Here is a 17,696-nt window from a genome sequence, read left to right as displayed (position 1 = left end):
AAAATCCACTGGAGATCCTCAATAATGCATGGTTTTCACAGTGTTCTTATTGTTCCTGAACAACACCTAACAACAGAGGTCCTGAGGTGACCAAAATACTTTGTGTACTTCAGTTTGATGCCAGCAGAACAAACACAGTAATTGCTAAAATTCAAATGAATATTTACAAGTGCCTCAGATGGTCCAATAGATTTGCATATGTAGAGCCAAATGTCTTGGTTAGGTTATTGACCCTTGACTACCAAACCTCCCCCTCATCAACTTCAACTCATTGACCAGCCTGTCACACATGCTGGTCGATCCCTTAGTTTTTCTTCTATTCTACAATTTATTGTTTTATTTTTTTACTTGTTATATATGAGTGGGTTTTTCCACGGTTACAAAATTTTGAGGAATTCTTTCCATTTCTTTTGCACAATGTGAACCTTACTCATACCCTGTAATTTCCTAAACACACCTACGCACAGATAAAACAACAACAGCACCACACACCCACTCCAGAGGCCGTCGCCAATCAATCCCAAGGGGACATGCCCACTTGTCAATGGCAGTTATTATGTAGATGACAAACAGGCTGGCGGAATACGAGGTGCAAGGAGGGCAGCATGGTAAAGAAAAATTGGTCTTAAAATAGTAAAAACAAAACCAGGAGATGACCATATGTGTCTGTTTTTTTGTTTTTGTTTGTAACAATCCAGACTCTAGACACAGCCAGAATAATCAGTGTTGTACACAGGACAGGAGCTAGCTCAAAGTTCCCTTCACGCTGATTAAAATGAGCTAGCTCACGTTCATAGTTTACAATTTAGAATTTTGAACTACATTCCAACACAGTCCAAAAAATGAACTAGTTCACATTCATTTCATTTCATCTCCCGTTTTTTTTTTCCCTTTACAAAATGCTTTGAGTTTGACCCTTTTGTTAATGATTTCTTGTGATCATCATTCACTTGCAGATATTTCCCAGGAGTGGTCGGATGCTTGAACTCGATGTGTCATTTCAAATTGCAGATTTTGCTGACGTTCGAACTTGAGACAGGTGTAGTTTAACTGAGTTATTAACCCTATTGTTCATTAGCTGCAAACTACTCTACTAGTAAACTAAAAGTTATGCTACAGAAAAAGGTCTTGTGAATGCAGCCTAATTGCTCAATGTTACAGAAAATTGTTGACATAAACCATTGGTCTGTATCTTCACCAGCCAAAATATTACATAGTAACCTGAAATAACCACATTTATGATGGACCGTTAGCTGCCGCCACTATGCTTCTACACCTCTGTTTGGTTAGAAAACATCTCCTATGGATCCACCAACAGTAAAACATCTTTTCCCAGCTCAGAGTCAGCTCATGGAGGGGATGTTGCAGTTTTGAGGCTCTTCCCCGTAACATCAAAGCTTGATTGATTGCACTTGAAGAGCTGTGTTTGATTATACAGGATAGGAAACACACGTAAACATGTGGTGTGTAAAAAAGAACACTCATGTCTTTCCTCCACACATGCATGTGTACACACAGGCAACAGGCACAGGATATCATGCAGTGTACTGCAATGAACTGCCACACAAAGGGTTTATAATGGGATTTCACAAAAGAATAGAACTAGGCCTTTACATTTCTAAGTAGGAAGACGTTAGCAGTATGTTTACACTTAAATAAATACAGCAATATCACCCCATATGAGTTACTGAGTGCTGCATGGCCCAACATTTAGATTTTCATCTTCTTTTGAGCGAGAGCAAGTTTGTCTTTGGTCAGAGTCCCTCTTGAGTCATCCAATAGCAGTTCAGCATGTCACGTCTGCCAGGCATTAAACAGTGATTTCAACATCTGTAAGGGATTATGTGGTCAATATTATCTCAGTCCCTCCAAACCCAAGTTTTTCTTTACCTTTTTTTCAAACTCAAACACTGTTTTTCTCCTCCAAATCTGTTACTGATTTTAGGTGGTGACAGCTGTCCAATACAGGCAGTATTCTTGCTGATTCTCTTTTTCTTGTTACCTGTTTGACTTGAGTCAAACATTGTAATTGGAAATACAGTATCCAGTACAGTTTTTAGCTTATTTGGTGACAACAACAATGGACGGATTATTGAAGTTGTTTTACATGTCTTTGCAGTCCTTTTACGTCTCTTTGTAGTTGTTTTGTGTCTGTTTCAGTGACATTTCGCAGGTGAACAAGAACTTTCAGGGGCTGCTGTTGGTTTAAAAACGGCACCTGCTCTTCACTATTAAGTGTTTTGGTTATCTAATGCTGGCTGAACAAATCGTTTCATCACTACAGAGTCTGCTGCATGAAAAGGTGCTTTTTACATTCACCCTTACATCAAATATGTGGGCTTTTAGAAAACGGAAACAACAGAATAAACTGGAAGGCAATCCTGGCACTCCATAATATAAGAAAGAGAAAAAGGAAGGAAATATTAAAAAGCCTCCGTTATACTGGCGAAATCATTAAAAAAGCCTACATGTTTTGACCCTCAAAGTCTTTATCACGGCTTCAAACAAACAGGTGTGCCAACAACAATGGATGGATTAAGACATGGCATGTTTTGCATCTCTTTTTGTTATCAGTTTGAGTCTGTAGTCATTTTGCTTCTCTTTGTAATTGTTTGCATCTCTTTGAAGTTGTTTTGCATCTCTTCGTCTTGTTGTGCATCTAGATTCTGGATTTATCACTAGTTGCTTTTAAAAAAAGTTGCTAAGTTAACAACACTGTGTGTGTGTGTGTGTGTGTGTGTCAGGTGCTCACAGGGTGTGTGTGAGTGGGTGGAAAAGCTAAATTTGTCACAAAAGATTCAGTGGTTTTATGGGCTCATAATTCATATTGGGCCCCTGTTCCTGTGCTAGGTAGCCCCGTTCAGTAGTCTATCCATGCCAACAAAAGCATTTCACCAAAGTCTTTTTCACCAAATTCACATTACCTTAGTTTTTATCACTCATTTCCACTGTAATAATATAATAACCTCCACCTATCTGGCATCAAATTGACACCAAAAAAAATGGCAAGAATAGTTTCCACATACAATCAGACCCAGGTGTGTTATCTTTATCGTTGTTTAACCATTCGTCTTTCCTTATTGTATTATCTGTCCTAACAAAAAATTGCACAGATCAAATCACAGCTTGGTCAACATCCATTTTCCTGTTCCACGGCATGCACAAGAACACACATACACAGAGACCATGACGCATATATACACCCAGGGTGGCGTCTCATTCCCGTGGCTGATGAGAGCGGGCATGATGGGAGTGAGGCATGTAATGTGATTTATAGAGCTGGGCTCACTTTTCAAATTCAATCAGGAACTTTGATTACTGATGAAAATTTGAGACAGGAAATCGCTTTGATAGCAAAACTAAAACCTCATGAGACAGAAGAGCCCTGATGTATGCATGTGTGTGTGGACCGTGAAACACTGAGCCTGCCTGAACTTGTCCATATTTGATTAGAGAGGACACATGCAATGCAATCAAGAGCGACAAAGCAGGAACTTCAGCAAATTTAACCAATGACTGATGAAATCTTTCCTTCTAGTTCAGATGTTATCTACTTTCTTTTTGTCTGTCTTTTTGATGCTCACACCGCTTACTCACTGACGCATGACCATCTGTTTTGGTTTTACAAGCATTATGAACATACAGATGTAACATTTGCACATCTATGGACACTCACATGTACACATATGGCTGACCCTGCAGAGGTCACCATGGATCTATAGTTGTTTGGTCTTGTGTTATTTTAATGTCTGCTGTAGCACATGAGTGGACACTCAAACCCACACCTGACAACATGACAGAGGGGCCCAATTACTATTCTCATGGGGGGGACAGAGAGAGAGAGAGTGTGTGTGTGTGTGTGTGTGTGTGTGTGTCGTAGAGAGAGAGCGCAGAGAAGTGGAACAGAGAGAAAGGTAGAGATAGAGAGTAAGAGACAGAGTGCTTGTGCATATATGTGATACAAACATGACAGGCTCATCAGTCACCAATGACCTTTTAAAGTATTCTCCATGGGGACACCTGACCTTTTCACATGATGCCAATAGCAGCTGCATGATGAATCAATCGCCTAAGCCGTTGGCTCCCAGTAGCCTCCGTGTTATCCAGAGTAAATATGTGAGATGACATTCTCCCTGTTGAGACACCTGGAGACAAAAGCCCGAAGTTATGGATTGGCCTTTAATCGTGAAAGGAAATCCGGTGGTGATAGCAGTGCGACAGAAAGCGGCAATGGACCTCAAAGAGAGGGCTGCATGTGGAGAAAACTTTTGGATGGATGTTGGGTTGGCGGTAGGGGAAATTAGAAAGCTATGTGAAGAGGAAAAAGCAAAGAGAGGGGAGATAATGGGGGTAGTTGAGGTCAGAATACTAGCCACAACCTTTCCGTCTGTCTGGAGAAAAATGGGGATGCACGAGGCCAACTGAAAGATTAAGAGGAGGGCAGTAGGAGGAGATAGTGAGGAAATGGAGAACAGGCCCTGAATTTTTGTGTCTAGCCGTCTGTCTGTGTATGTGTGTGAAAGAGAGATGGAGGGAGAGAGCGATAGGGGAATATGGAGCCTAATATGATGGACTAAATGAGGTGTAATGGCGGTAACATAGAGTGACAGCAACTGGGCCAGTGCATTAAGGGGTTAACCAAGGCCAGAAGTCACTGACCTTCCCCCTCTCCTGAGACAGAATTATCTCTCAGTAAGGAACACACACACTACACACACACACTGATAATGAAGATGTGGTTGCAGGATGGCCATATTTTGCCATTCAAGAATGTTGTGATGGGAATTTCGCCACCACAATCACCATTAAAGCAGTGCCGGGGACAAATGAGACTACCCTTGAAGTTCCCAGCTATTCACTGATTTTCTGCAAGACTGGTCAGAAGCTCACCAAAACAAAATTTGATACCTTCAGGCTTTGTTACACAGCAAAAAATAATTAAGCAAGGGCTTCATAAAACTTTCATATAAAGGCACTTTCAATTTTATATTGTCATATTGTGCAAGTCCCAGTGTAATTTTACTATGTAATTGTGCAAGTGAATAAGTGTATTTCTGGTGTGTGTGTGTGTGTGTGTGTGTGTGTGTGTGTGTGTGTGTCTGAGAGACAGAAAGAAAAATAATGTGTGAAAGAAAAAGACACTGCAGGCTCCAGGTGAGAAATTAGAAATATTAGCATATTTATTACAGCAACATGAAAGACATTAGAATGTCTACACCCTTTACAACAAGCAACGCAGAGGAAACTAGCAGGAGGACAAATAAGCATTGTACGGTGGCCAAAGAAAGAAAGAGAGGAGGAGAGAAAGAGACAGAGAGCTGAAGGTCTCGAGAATGAGAGTCACTCATAAACATTTACAATACAGTAGGGAATGGAGGACAAACGCTGTATTTTAGTTCAAGCAAACCGATCCACATAGCTAACTTTGATAGAGTGAATAGTGACACAAACCTGGGATTTTGGCAGTTTAAACTGAAGTGTAGGTATGATCCATGTATTCTTAAAATCTCTAAAGTGGGAGTGTTGAATAAGCTTGTAAAAAGGGAAGACATTTTCGCAATGTACCCATACTTTTTGGAATTTTGCACATGAAAAAAAAATAGCCTATCAAATTTTAAGCTAACCACATCCATAAACTGCATTTGTTTTTGATCAAAAAATATCTCTTGACCTAAGATAAATAAAACAATTCTGTCAATTTCAATCAGTGGCTGTAAGATTTATTATAATATTTTCAGAACAAAATGACTTTGTGAAGGTGAAATTGGAGGGGGTCTCTTGGATGTTACAAAACCAGGGTGTTGATGTGAGGTCATCTTAAGAACACAGATAAATACTACCTGTACATACACTTTACTCTTAATATCGCCTCTATAGGGCAACAGAAAAGAACAATAGCTCACTAAATAAGGCATCTAAAAGGCCAGCGGTCATGGGTAGTCCGCTAGAGTGAAATCATAGAGTTAGCAAGAGTAGAATGTACAGATGGTCCAAATTGTATTGTATTGTATTTTTGTGTGTGGCATATTCGATAAAACAGTGCATTGGCAAATGTATTTATCTCTGGATTATATTTTTTTAGCTGTACATTTATTTGTATGCCATTTGTATTCAAACATTTTTCTGTGACACGGTAAAAAGCCTTATTGTTCTGCAAAGTAGTCTGCTGCCCACTCCGGCCCGCCTCAACTGACAGTTCACTAAGCTCGGCCTCCCTTAGGGCCGTGCCCACCAAAGCGTTTGGGAGCACTGCGTTTTGCAATGGGAGCACCGTGTTTTTTCAAGCTGGTAAAAAAGCCACGAGCGTGAGGAGGCGCTGAACGTCTTTTCCGCGCTGGGCGCTGAGTGCTGAGCGTTTTTTTCCAGTCGCCGAGAGTTGAAAAATGTTCAACTTTGGGAAAAAACGCTGCGTTTGTCACTGTCACTTTTTACCCAGCCGTCCAATCACAGTGCAGGAGGGGCGGGACAAACACCACACCGAGCACATCTGATCTTGAACGAAACGATGTGCCTCCTTGCAGAGGTGTTTCCTCGCCCGCATAATCTCATGATCCCGCGTACTGTGCTCACATGTTTCAGCCTTCTCTTCATGCAGAGCAAGGGCCAGAGCAAGTAGGACTGCATGCTTTGTGGTGACATTTTTACATTCACTAAAATTAAGTAGGCTACCCTACTTGCAGCACATCGCCTCCATGGAAATTATGTATCATAGCAACCACAGCGTCTTGAAAAAAAACACTGCGCCTCCAAAATGCGCCCTAGCGCTCCCAGCTAGGCGTTTTCAGAACAGCAGCAGGCGTTTTCAGCTGGCAAAAAACGGTGGACACGGGGCCTTAGTTATTTTAGCTACGCCTGTCAAGCTTTCCATTCTAGAATGGCACATAATATAGAACCAATCACAATGTTTGTTTACAATCACTTCCGGGTAGAAAACCCATGTGTCATCTCTTATTAATAACACTTTTACTAACGTTGGCAACCAACCTGTCGGGCCACAGAAAATGAAAGCTTAAGCTTACGCAAAACTAGTCCGACCGGTAGTGAGGTGTCGCTGTTGATGTAGTTTGGTTTATCAAAGATGCTAGCAAAGCAACACAGTGCATAAAATCAGCATAGCAGAAACATGAGACAGTTAAGATAAATTCAAATTCAACTCAACTGCCATTTGCTTACTCAGAAGTAACTGGAGTTGCACAGTTACCATAAATTATTTGTGATTGGTTGATTTCAGGGTAGGTAAAGGACATACTTATTATTATTATTATTATTTCTAGCCACCAAATAAGAAAACGTTTATGGCTAAAATGACACCTGTTTTAGTAGATGTAGCTCGTTAGCTAAACTAGTTAACCTAACTTTAGCTCCAGGAGTTGGTTGAAAATGCTCTCTGGCTGACTTTTTTTCAGTTTCCAGCTCACTTGCTGTAGAATGAAAACCCTGTAAAAAGGGACTTCAATGTTCACATGATGGCTACATAGGCCTGTCGCGATATCCGCAAAATTGATCAAGCCTACCACGAGGATAGCAAGCACTGCAACAACCGCAATCTTCATATTGTACACTTCAGGGGGTGTTGAATTAATAAATGAGTGCTTCAAAATTTCCACAACCGTAACAAGCTCTGTAACTTCAAGGATGGTTCAAGGATGGATCGCCATGGGCTGTACATGACCCGACTACAAACTCTGAAGCTGTAAGTGTTTTGTGTTGTTTTACTGTTTATTTTAAAGGTTAGCTAACTTGGCGTTAGCATATTGTGTGGCTAATGTGGCAAGCACGCTCAGCGATGTTGGATTAATGTTGTGACCCAGAGGCACAGTCCAGAGAAACTGTGGACAGTAAGCCTCATTTGAATCTCACTAACTAAGGAAATTTAGTTACTACAGCGCAGTGGTTAGTTGTGGACAGCCATTCTGTTCCACACCGGCGCGCTATGAAAATTGACTTGATAGACATGCCCTGAAGGTAATGATATAGCAACGTCTGAAAAAGACACGGTCAAACTACAAAAGGTGTTTGCTTGGAAATGTTGTTGACTAGCACGCAACAGCTAGCTTGCTCAGACCATAAAGCTGCTGTTAGCGGTTCGCTGTGCAGTGAGGTGACAGATACAGACATTCTTACTCTGCTATATGGCACCAATTTACTTCATTGATGAAAAATGCGATAATACCGCATACTGTGCTGTTGAGCCCGAACATATTGCCGTGGTGGAAATTACTTCACCGCGACAGCCCTATGGCTACATGATATGGTGCTATAACACAGAGGCTAAAGCTGAATGTCCCAACATCCTCACCACTTGCTGATACACATAGAAGACTTAAAAATTAAGAAACATAGTATAGTTATTGTATTACAGTATAGAGTTAGTCCTAATATAAATATGATGACCACTGTTCTTAAGTTCCTGTTTGTCTGCACAGCTTCCATATTGTTTTACCTTATTTATATTTAAGTGACACTTTTAACATAACAAGAAAACATGCTTTAAGAATGAGAACAAAGCGATATGTTGGCAAATGTAATGCTATCTCTAGTTATGTAGGCTGAGGTTGCTGGAGTTTTTCCCCAAATCCAATAGCAGAACAGAACTGCTGAAGACCGGCTTCAACTTAGTGGGGAGATATAACAAAGTGGTAAGATTAACAGAATTTGTTAATTGATTATGTGCACCTTGGCCTTAGAAGTAATACTCGGTTACTACTGTAGCAATTGCAGCTTACATTAGTAACGCACTGTTTAATCCATTCCTTGCACATTTGTTGTTCTATATTGGGGTTTGGAAAGGCTCAAAAACGTTACCAGCCACCAAACTATTTAAATGCTGGGTAACACTCTACATGCACATCGTTTCAACGTGTGGAGAAATGCAAAGCTTGACAGGTCTGCCATTCCTAGTTACGGTCGCTAAGCTATGATTGGACAATTTCTGCTTCGGGAAAGGGTTTAGCAAATCCTTATTTGTGATGTCAGTGGACAGAGATTAGATCTGAGGACTTCTCTTACCCCAGCCTCCCTCCTTCCATCCCTTCTTCACCCAAACAAGCATTTTAACAATTTGTGTTGTAGGTGGACACAGGCTTAAGTACATGTAATTACTGTTTTAGGGATATTTGCAATTTAAGCCAGAGTATCAATAAGGAAAGTCCATTCTACTCATTCTAACACTATAGTAGAAACTGCAGTCAATGTCACCTGTCAATCAAAGCTGAAGCTTCGCACAATGCTACATTCCTTTGTTCAGACCAACAAATCACCTCCCTTCAGCTTTTCTCCTGCATGACCCGCTCCTGAATGTGTACTTCAGAAATCTCTGTTTCACAATAAAAGTACATCATAGTCATCATCATCGTTATCATTACAAACATTCTAACATTGGAAATCAACACTGTACATATTTTACACTATGATACAATCATATATACTGTACTTTATGCCACTGTTGGTCCTATAGAGTACCACATATATTAAAACTGGGTTTGGGAATAAACTAAAGCAGGTTCAGTACCATTAATGCAGTGCACACAAAGATGGTCCCATCATATATAACCTTGTTACTAATGTGATCAGCAGCAGTTTCCTTCTAATAAGGAAAAACCAACAAACCAATTAATTTGCTTTTTACTGTAAACATTGTTTTGTAAATTTGTCTTATGGGTACTGGTTTGAAACTAGGGATGCTTAAAATTGGTTGGCATGACTGATAACAATAAAGTGAGAGAGTACAAGACACAAATCATCTTCTTTTAAATGAAATTTATCCTCTTGTGGTGGCACAGCTGAAAATCAACACTGCATAATACTTCATCTTGCTAAAAAAAAAGGGTCCATTCCAATGTTCCTTTTCATCAAGCAGACTTCACAAAACACTGTAATTACTGTGACTGGACTTGTGTTACCATCCAGCCATAGGAACTGATTAAAGGAAATAGTGAAGTAAGAATGGTGGTATGTTGCCCAGATGGACATTTTAAAGGTTACTGTACATGGCACAACACTGGAAAAACAAGTTACACGTTCTTAACAGTGTCAACTCTATCATGACCTTGGCATCACCTTTACCCTACAAAAAACACTATATAGCTTTCTCAACACACCTGAAACATGGGAAGGCAAACTATTAGGCTGAAATATTCCCACCAACATCATACTGTAACAGCTGAAATAAACAATGTTGTTTGGAATAGACAGTCGGTTATGGAAGAGTAAAAATGTATCTGTCCTAACTGCACTTTAAGCAGTTTTTTTGCTGTTTCTTTGCACTCAGTTACATCATAAGTGCAAGCAGAACAGCAAACGTGCACTGGGTCTAGTTGCTATGGAAGTGTCTCTGAGAGCAGTCGCTAGGGAAGCCCTTGTCCAGGTCAAATACACTATTTAAATGAATCATACTTCCATCCTACATGAGCTAGCACAATCTACATCACTCTCTATCTCTAAAGGTCCAGGTTTTCTGTTTCCCTCACACTACACATTCATGTCATCCAGAATCTCAGTTCATTCATTGGCTTTCTGTATACAGAGAGCAATGGACGGGGCCATACATAGGTAATAACTCCTATTAACGTTGAGTGATATAAACCTCACCACCAATGCAAACGTTAGGTCCATCTCTACGGTTGTGGGACAACAGCCCATATAAACATATATCTACACCTATACATATCTTCTGACCCTTTTTAAACTCTTCAAGGTGAAAACTCAAAACAGAAACAAAATGACAATCAAAACCAACTGTACACCTCACAGACAGTGAAGATAATTATACTCTAATTAGTTTTTTTGTCTCTTTTCTTTTGTTAAAAATCTTTTTTTTTTCTGCTTTTGTTGAGCTGATATGATGTGAAATGGTCTGGGATGGGTCTTGCTGTTAGACATGTGTCTCTCTGTTGCTCCGTAATGGTGGTTGTCTTGCTGGGACTCTGAGTGCTAAAGCCGGTAGTGCCCATTGAGGATGGGAAGAATGGTGAAACTGCGAGAGGGTGAAGGAGTCAATTGTCCATGTTGTCTCCATCTCAGTGTGTCTCAAACTAAATGGAGGCCCAAGCACAGAGTATCCATTACAGCTCCTTTTCAGTGTGGAAACTCTTCACAGGAGCATCCATTTTGGCTCTGTCTCACTGTGTGTTTATGTGGAAACTGTTATACTTGAACGTGTGTCCCCTGGGTCTGCAGGCTCTGCACGCTGGACAGAATCTTCTTCTGGTGCCCCGCCAAAGACACACCCATCTTTGCCAATTCACTACAAGGAAGACAGAAAAAAAACAAATATATTATCTATTAATGACACTTTTAGAGAAATTCTACATTGTCCTTCAAATGCCAAGCAGCTGCAGAGGTTTCATGTCCAAGATACTTGTGTAAATCCCCTTCTTTGATTTCAAATGACACTCAAGTGGAAAGTAATATCTTGTACTGACAATGTTGACCTTTCGAGAGTTTCATTTTAACTGGGTTGAGTCACCAGCTGTCTGTACCTGACACTGATGTAGAGGACTGAGTCCAAGCTGACATATCCAGCACTGGAAAAGTTCTCCTTATACTGGCCCATCTTGATGGCCTCCAGCCACTCATCCACTGTGCTCACACTGAACTCTGGGGTGGACGGGTCCTCCCTGCTGGGATACAAAGCACACTCACAACTCTATGAACTATTGTCCTGTGGAGTGGCTAAATAACAGTTTTGTTAAATCTAACTCTTATTAGAGCATTCATAATAATTTAAACTGTAGGCAGCACACTTGAAGCGGAAATTAATGCTCAATCATGGTGCTGGATCTGCATGTGGACAGAATAGCTTACGTTTTTCAAAAACTGCAGCATGACAGACTCAAATCCACTATGAACAAAAAACATAATCCTTAAATGTTAAACCTAGCCATTAGTGATTAAGTATTATTAATGATTGGTCCCTTTACTGTCCCCTACAAACTTACTAAATACCTTGCATATGCAGGACTAATTGCATCTGCACTCACGTACAATATGCACTTACAAACAGTGCTGTATTGTACATGCTTCAATTAAGGCCATGTCACAGTCAGTAAGACCCGTGCTTAAGAGACTGTTTTAGTCACATAGAGCATTGCGTCTGCAATGTGTAAGCTCTTGTTAGTGCTTTTGAGCTTCTGTTGTTGTTCTTTTCCGTTGTGCTGGGATTAGTGTTTTCTGTCTGCTTTGAAAGGGAACTGTAAAAATAATGCTAGTCTATGGATGTGTGCGACTGGGGATGCAGAGAGTCTGAACTGAGTGCGAGACTATGCATATGCCAACCCACAATGTAACATTTATACCTTTTCACTGACAAATATTACATTGCTGAGAAAAGATAAGAATGTGATTTTACTGACAAAAATGACATTTTCTACTTTGCACAATTTTCGAAACTGACAAACTACATTCACAATGTAGATCTAAGGCAGTGATAATGTCTTGCATGTACCTTCATCTAATCGAATCCAAGTATCTCAAGACTACGCGTGTGTCAGTGAAAGTGAATTTACAGCTTTAATTTATAGTTTTGTAGTTTTCTTCCCACTAACCATGCCGAGCTGTTGGCCAGCTCTCTGAGGCTGGCGGGGTTTCTGATGAGCTTGTCCAGGATTGTGACAATCTGTCCAAACTTTGGCCTGTCGCTGCGTCCTTTCTCCCAACAGTCCAACATGAGCTGGTGCAGCACCACGGGACAGTCCATTGGAGCGGGAAGACGGTAGCCCTCGTCTATTGCTTTAATCACCTGCAGGGAGAGAGGATGAAATATCAAGTTTTCCGATCGATACAAGAGGGAAATGCAAATGTGCAGGAAAATCCAGTTTCATAGTTAAGAATTGAGCTGAAGATTGAGGAAAAATAATTTTTAGTCATGTAAATGACTTTGTGTTTGTGACTCACATCCTGATTGGACATCTCCCAGTAGGGTCTTTCTCCGTATGAAATCACCTCCCACATGACGATACCGTAACTCCACACGTCACTGGCAGAGGTGAACTTCCTGTAGGCTATGGCCTCTGGAGCAGTCCATCTGATTGGGATCTTCCCTCCCTGTAGATGGGTCAGAACACGGTCAGCACATTCTTGGCACACTGAACATGTCAATATTGTAAAACTGTGGCCATAATAAATCAAGAGTAGGTGGCTACAGACATGTTTGGTGCACCGCTGCTTTTAAGAGCAAAGCAGGTGAGATTAAAACACCAACTTAACAAACCAGCTCCTCTCTCTAATGTGCTCACAACATACAGTAGTGTTACTTTTGCTCCAGTGTTTACTCTTGCACTTGACTTTCTTTTGCAGTGAATTTCTTTTTGCTTTCCTTCGTCTCCTGCCTTTGTGGTTGATGCACAGATCAAAAGGATTCCATAAAGCCCGCTGTATAGACACAGTAGGCAGTAAGATACCCCTGTCTTCTCTCTCACTCTGTCTGACACAGACACACACACACACAAAACATACCGTACCTCTATAGGGCTCGGTTCAGCTTTTTAACATGCGGCAGCTGCCTCTGCACCACCTAGCATTCCCATCTCTGCTTGGTCAAAGTCAAATAAAAGACAAAGCTGCCAAGTCACTCGGCACTGTACTTTTGTTTCCACCAGCCCCTGTCCACCCCTACCCCCTCCTCTCTTTTTTTTCTCTTAACTGCTCTCACTGGATCCTTCCCCTGCCTTCCCTTATTTTCCCTCTCTTCTCCGCCTCCCTCTATCTCAGTCTTATTTGATATCCACTCCTCTCTCTCTCTGTCTCTTCCCCATCTCTGCCTTAACCCCCCCCCCCCCCCCCCCCCCCCCATGCCTGCAGCTCTCCATCTAGGTCTCCTGACATCAGTAGGAGTGTGTGTGTGATTGCAATAGAGTAGTCAGTGGCTGATACACTCCTCCCAGGGCAATGCTAATGCCATATTAAAAATAACATCCCCAACACTTCCTATGAATATGAATAATGCCATCTCCTTGTGGGCATTTTAGATGAGTTACTCCACAGTGGTTTAACTCACTGACGTTTGAGTTTCTTCAGTCTCTCTGTACTTTGTGAGAGGATGGTGTTGTACCAAAGACTTCTTTGATTTTACTAAATATAGGCCCATAAAAATGAAGGGGAGGCTGATGTGTGTATGCATTCATACATTCTGGTTTTGGACTGAATCTAACAATGTAGAGGTCAATGGGCAGATGGACTGTAATTGGAGATAACATTTATTTATGACAGCCACAGTCTGTGAGTGTGTGTCTTACCCTTGTAGTGTAGGCAGCCTCTGGGTCGTCCTCCAGAACTCGACTCAGGCCAAAGTCAGACACCTTACACACCAGGTTGCTGTTGACCAGGATGTTTCGAGCTGCCAGGTCTCTGTGAACGTAGCTCATGTCTGACAGGTACTTCATACCTGAGGCGATGCCACGCAGCATGCCAACCAGCTGGATCACTGTGAACTGGCCGTCATGTTTCTGGAGGGAGAGACAGGGAGACAGTGCAAAGTGTAAATGCTGACATTAAGCTGCAGCAGGGTGGCATAATTATTAGGACTGGGGCCTTCAACACCTCAGCTGGAAATGAAGGTTGGAGCCAGGATTGAAGCATCCATAATGGCAGCAATTCGCTTCTGAAGTGTCCTTGAGCAAGACTCTGAATCCCTTCCGGCCCTTGCTAACCCTGTACTTTGACCTCTCTCTGGAGGGTGGCAAACAAAAAGATGAATTTCTCCACCCGTGGATTATTGGAGGATCACAAAAATAATTGTACTTGCAGAGGATTGGATCTGACAGAGCAGACAAAACTTTCATCTCTAACACTGACTGTGTGCCAAAGCAGAGCTCACTGGATTTCAGATTTGAGCTGTCTTTGGCAGAGAGCAGAGCCTGTTGATCGATGACGGTCCAGCTCACCTTCCTCTGCCAATTATTTCTGCCCTGGGCCAACGGTCCCCGTTAAAAAGCCATCCATGTTATCAGTCACCCTCTCTACTTCATATCATCCCTCCTTCCCTCTGTCTCTTTGTCCTCTCAATCCATCTCTGTCCCTCCTCAGTCTCTGTCTCAGACAGAGAGAGAGAGAAAGAACTCTGCATTACTTTGTTTCAGTCTCCATCTATCCATCTATTTTCCTTCATCTTTCTGCATCTGTGCACCCCCCGACCCCACTATCGTTCTTTCTCTCTCTCCCTCGGCAGCTGTGGGGTAAGTTAATTAGCCGGTGGTTTTGTGAGATGCTGATTGATTGGACTGTCCAACAAACCTACAGACTTCCTCTATCAATCTGCCCACCACATTGTATTGCCAGGAAGGAGGAGGGAGGGTGGGCAGGGCAGGGAAAGAGAGAGGAGACAAATGCAGGGCAGATAGGTTGGACTAGAAAATGAGGAAGACAGACGAGAAAGGTGAAGATGGAAAGATGGACTTTTTGGCATATTCTGGCATATTAAGTCTTTATGAGAAAACTAAAAGGGAAATGTAATAAAGGAAAGGATACTGTAGATAGAAACAAGGAGACCAAGAGAGGAACAGACAGAACGGTGGTTTTGTTATTTCTTAGGGACAGCTGCTTAATAAATGGTCAGCATAATTAAAGACACATATGGATGTCAGGAGCACGGATCAGCTGTAAAACCCATAAAACTGATTCCATAATTATATTGAGCCACTGTGGACACTCTTTATGACCCTCATTACAATACATACTGTAACACACAACATGCGTGTATCTGTGTTTCAGGACACTATGCCTTAGCCATTTTTATATCTGTCAGATTTCATTTCATTTTGCTTCAGTGCTGCTGATGGGATTGGTGTCTATTTAGCGATGGGCCTATCATCACAGGCTTAATGGCTTTGGAGAACCGCAGTGATTTTATTGGCTGACAAACAACTCTGAATATGAATCAGGGGGACTTTCAATGTGACACACCGGGGCTGCAAAAAGATATTCAGCTGAGTGTATGCAAAAACCCAATTCGGGGCTCCACAGCTAAATCAATACTGCACGTTTGCTTCTTCTTGCCACATATTTTGTATGAACAGGAATCATGAATCACACATTTATCAAAACATTATATTCTTGTCTTTTGCATCTGCCATTAAATAAAAATCCATAATTTTTGTGTAAATAATTTTAAGATTTCCTAAATAAACATAATATATGTACAGGGTTGTGATATGTTTAAGAGGATGGCTTTTACAACAAATTCTTTAAAAACATCAGTTTGAGTGATTGGCTCTTCTAACTCTTGACATAATGTTTTATAATATATATTAATACCCCCAGAGTGTTCCTTTGATTTTTAAATATGTTAACTGATAAGAGATTCAGTAATAACCTTGAGTAAAGTCTGCTTTTCAGGACTTACTTTTGTAATACTCTTGCCCGAACTCTGTGCTCCATCACTTGCTCTACAAACGGTATTTTTTTCTAACCAGTCTCTGTACTGAGATTATTTTCAGAAACTTCATCAGCATATTAAATGTCTATGCTGACTGTATTCCTCTGTCCATTCATGATGAAGCTGATTTCCCTTAAATCTCTTTGGCATTTTGGAGGTGATTTTCAATGTTTTTTCTCAGTTGCTGTCTTGACTCTTAACAACCATATGCCTTTTGTGATATTACTTTCAATTTGAAGTGAACTGTTCACTTTTGAATCCCCTGACAGAGCAAATGTTGCACACAAAGCAATGCACTTTCTCAGTTTTATTACCCATTTGTCAGCAGTCTGATGCCATTTTCTGGGATATGGACACTAAGTGCATTTCATAAACCCAGCATCAAACATCATGTGATGAAAGTGTGGGGAGGCCACGCATCCATCTGAATGTTTCTGATCTCAACCACTTCTCTGACCATTATTACTAAAGAAAAAGTTCAGTGTCTGTGTACGCATACTGAATATATTATGACTACCCCTACTATCCCTACCTCCATGTACATACTGTATACTGATGGCATGTTTCTTGCAGCTTCTTGACTTTCACTCTTTTACCTTACTGTTTTTACTGTTCAGTCACTTCAACTCAACATATAAAAGACTCTATTTATAATTACAGATGGAAATGATTCTATTACTTTCACTGGACCATTTAGTGAAGATGTGTCGCCTTTTTTATATTGAAAATTGCCAGATGTGTCATTCCTAGCTGCACACATTTATCTGTTAAGGAATAATGTTAGTTTGTGCTAAACTGCTAATGTGGTTTAGAAACACATTTAGAAACTTTAATCAGCTAGTTTTAAAGTATACTTGTTAACTTAAGCTTTTGATCAACTAAACTTAAGTCCATGGTGGACTTTGTAAAGCTTTTATAGATTGAATTCTCCAGCTTTGAGAGATGAAAGACAATTTCCTTTTTATATATTTTTAAAAGCATGTGTCCTCAAGTACAGCAATTTGGGGGAATGAACACTACAATTTCAAACTCTTTACACCTGGGACATCATTTTCCATGTGGCCTTTGTAAAGACTTGTGGCCCTGACCTTGGAGAAAATGTGAGCGCTGTGTTCTTTCCAGCTGAGCTGCGACTCACCTTGAGGAAAGTGTCCAGAGATCCGTTTTCCATGAACTCTGTTATGATCATCACTGGCTTACCTACGGAGGCACATAACAAGGCAGCTGTTAGTGGGGCAGAATTACAAGGAAGAAAGACGCCAACTATAAAGAGTCGAGGACAGAGAAGTAGTGGAGTCCACAGCTGTGACCAGCCTTCCTCTCT

The 17,696-nt window shown here is 41.0% G+C and overlaps 1 protein-coding gene across 1 annotated transcript in view; it reads right to left on the bottom strand.

Annotated features, from left to right (window-relative positions):
* Positions 1–6,692: 6,692 nt before the first annotated feature.
* Positions 6,693–17,696, bottom strand: part of epha4b (eph receptor A4b) — a 90,728-nt gene continuing 79,724 nt past the window's right edge. Inside the window, 6 exon segments of the mRNA XM_038718213.1 lie at positions 6,693–11,245; positions 11,481–11,618; positions 12,546–12,739; positions 12,895–13,044; positions 14,235–14,444; positions 17,511–17,572. Of these exon segments, the coding sequence (XP_038574141.1) occupies positions 11,146–11,245; positions 11,481–11,618; positions 12,546–12,739; positions 12,895–13,044; positions 14,235–14,444; positions 17,511–17,572 (854 nt within the window). The 3' untranslated portion in view covers positions 6,693–11,145.

This window comes from Micropterus salmoides, unplaced genomic scaffold (genome assembly GCF_014851395.1).
Source record: "Micropterus salmoides isolate LMB-PRFRI ecotype aquatic unplaced genomic scaffold, ASM1485139v1 Ms_hic_scaffold_14, whole genome shotgun sequence".
Classification (NCBI taxonomy): domain Eukaryota; kingdom Metazoa; phylum Chordata; class Actinopteri; order Centrarchiformes; family Centrarchidae; genus Micropterus; species Micropterus salmoides.
The sequence above is the reverse complement of the archived record's forward strand: the minus strand, read 5'-3'. Positions and strand labels throughout refer to the sequence as shown.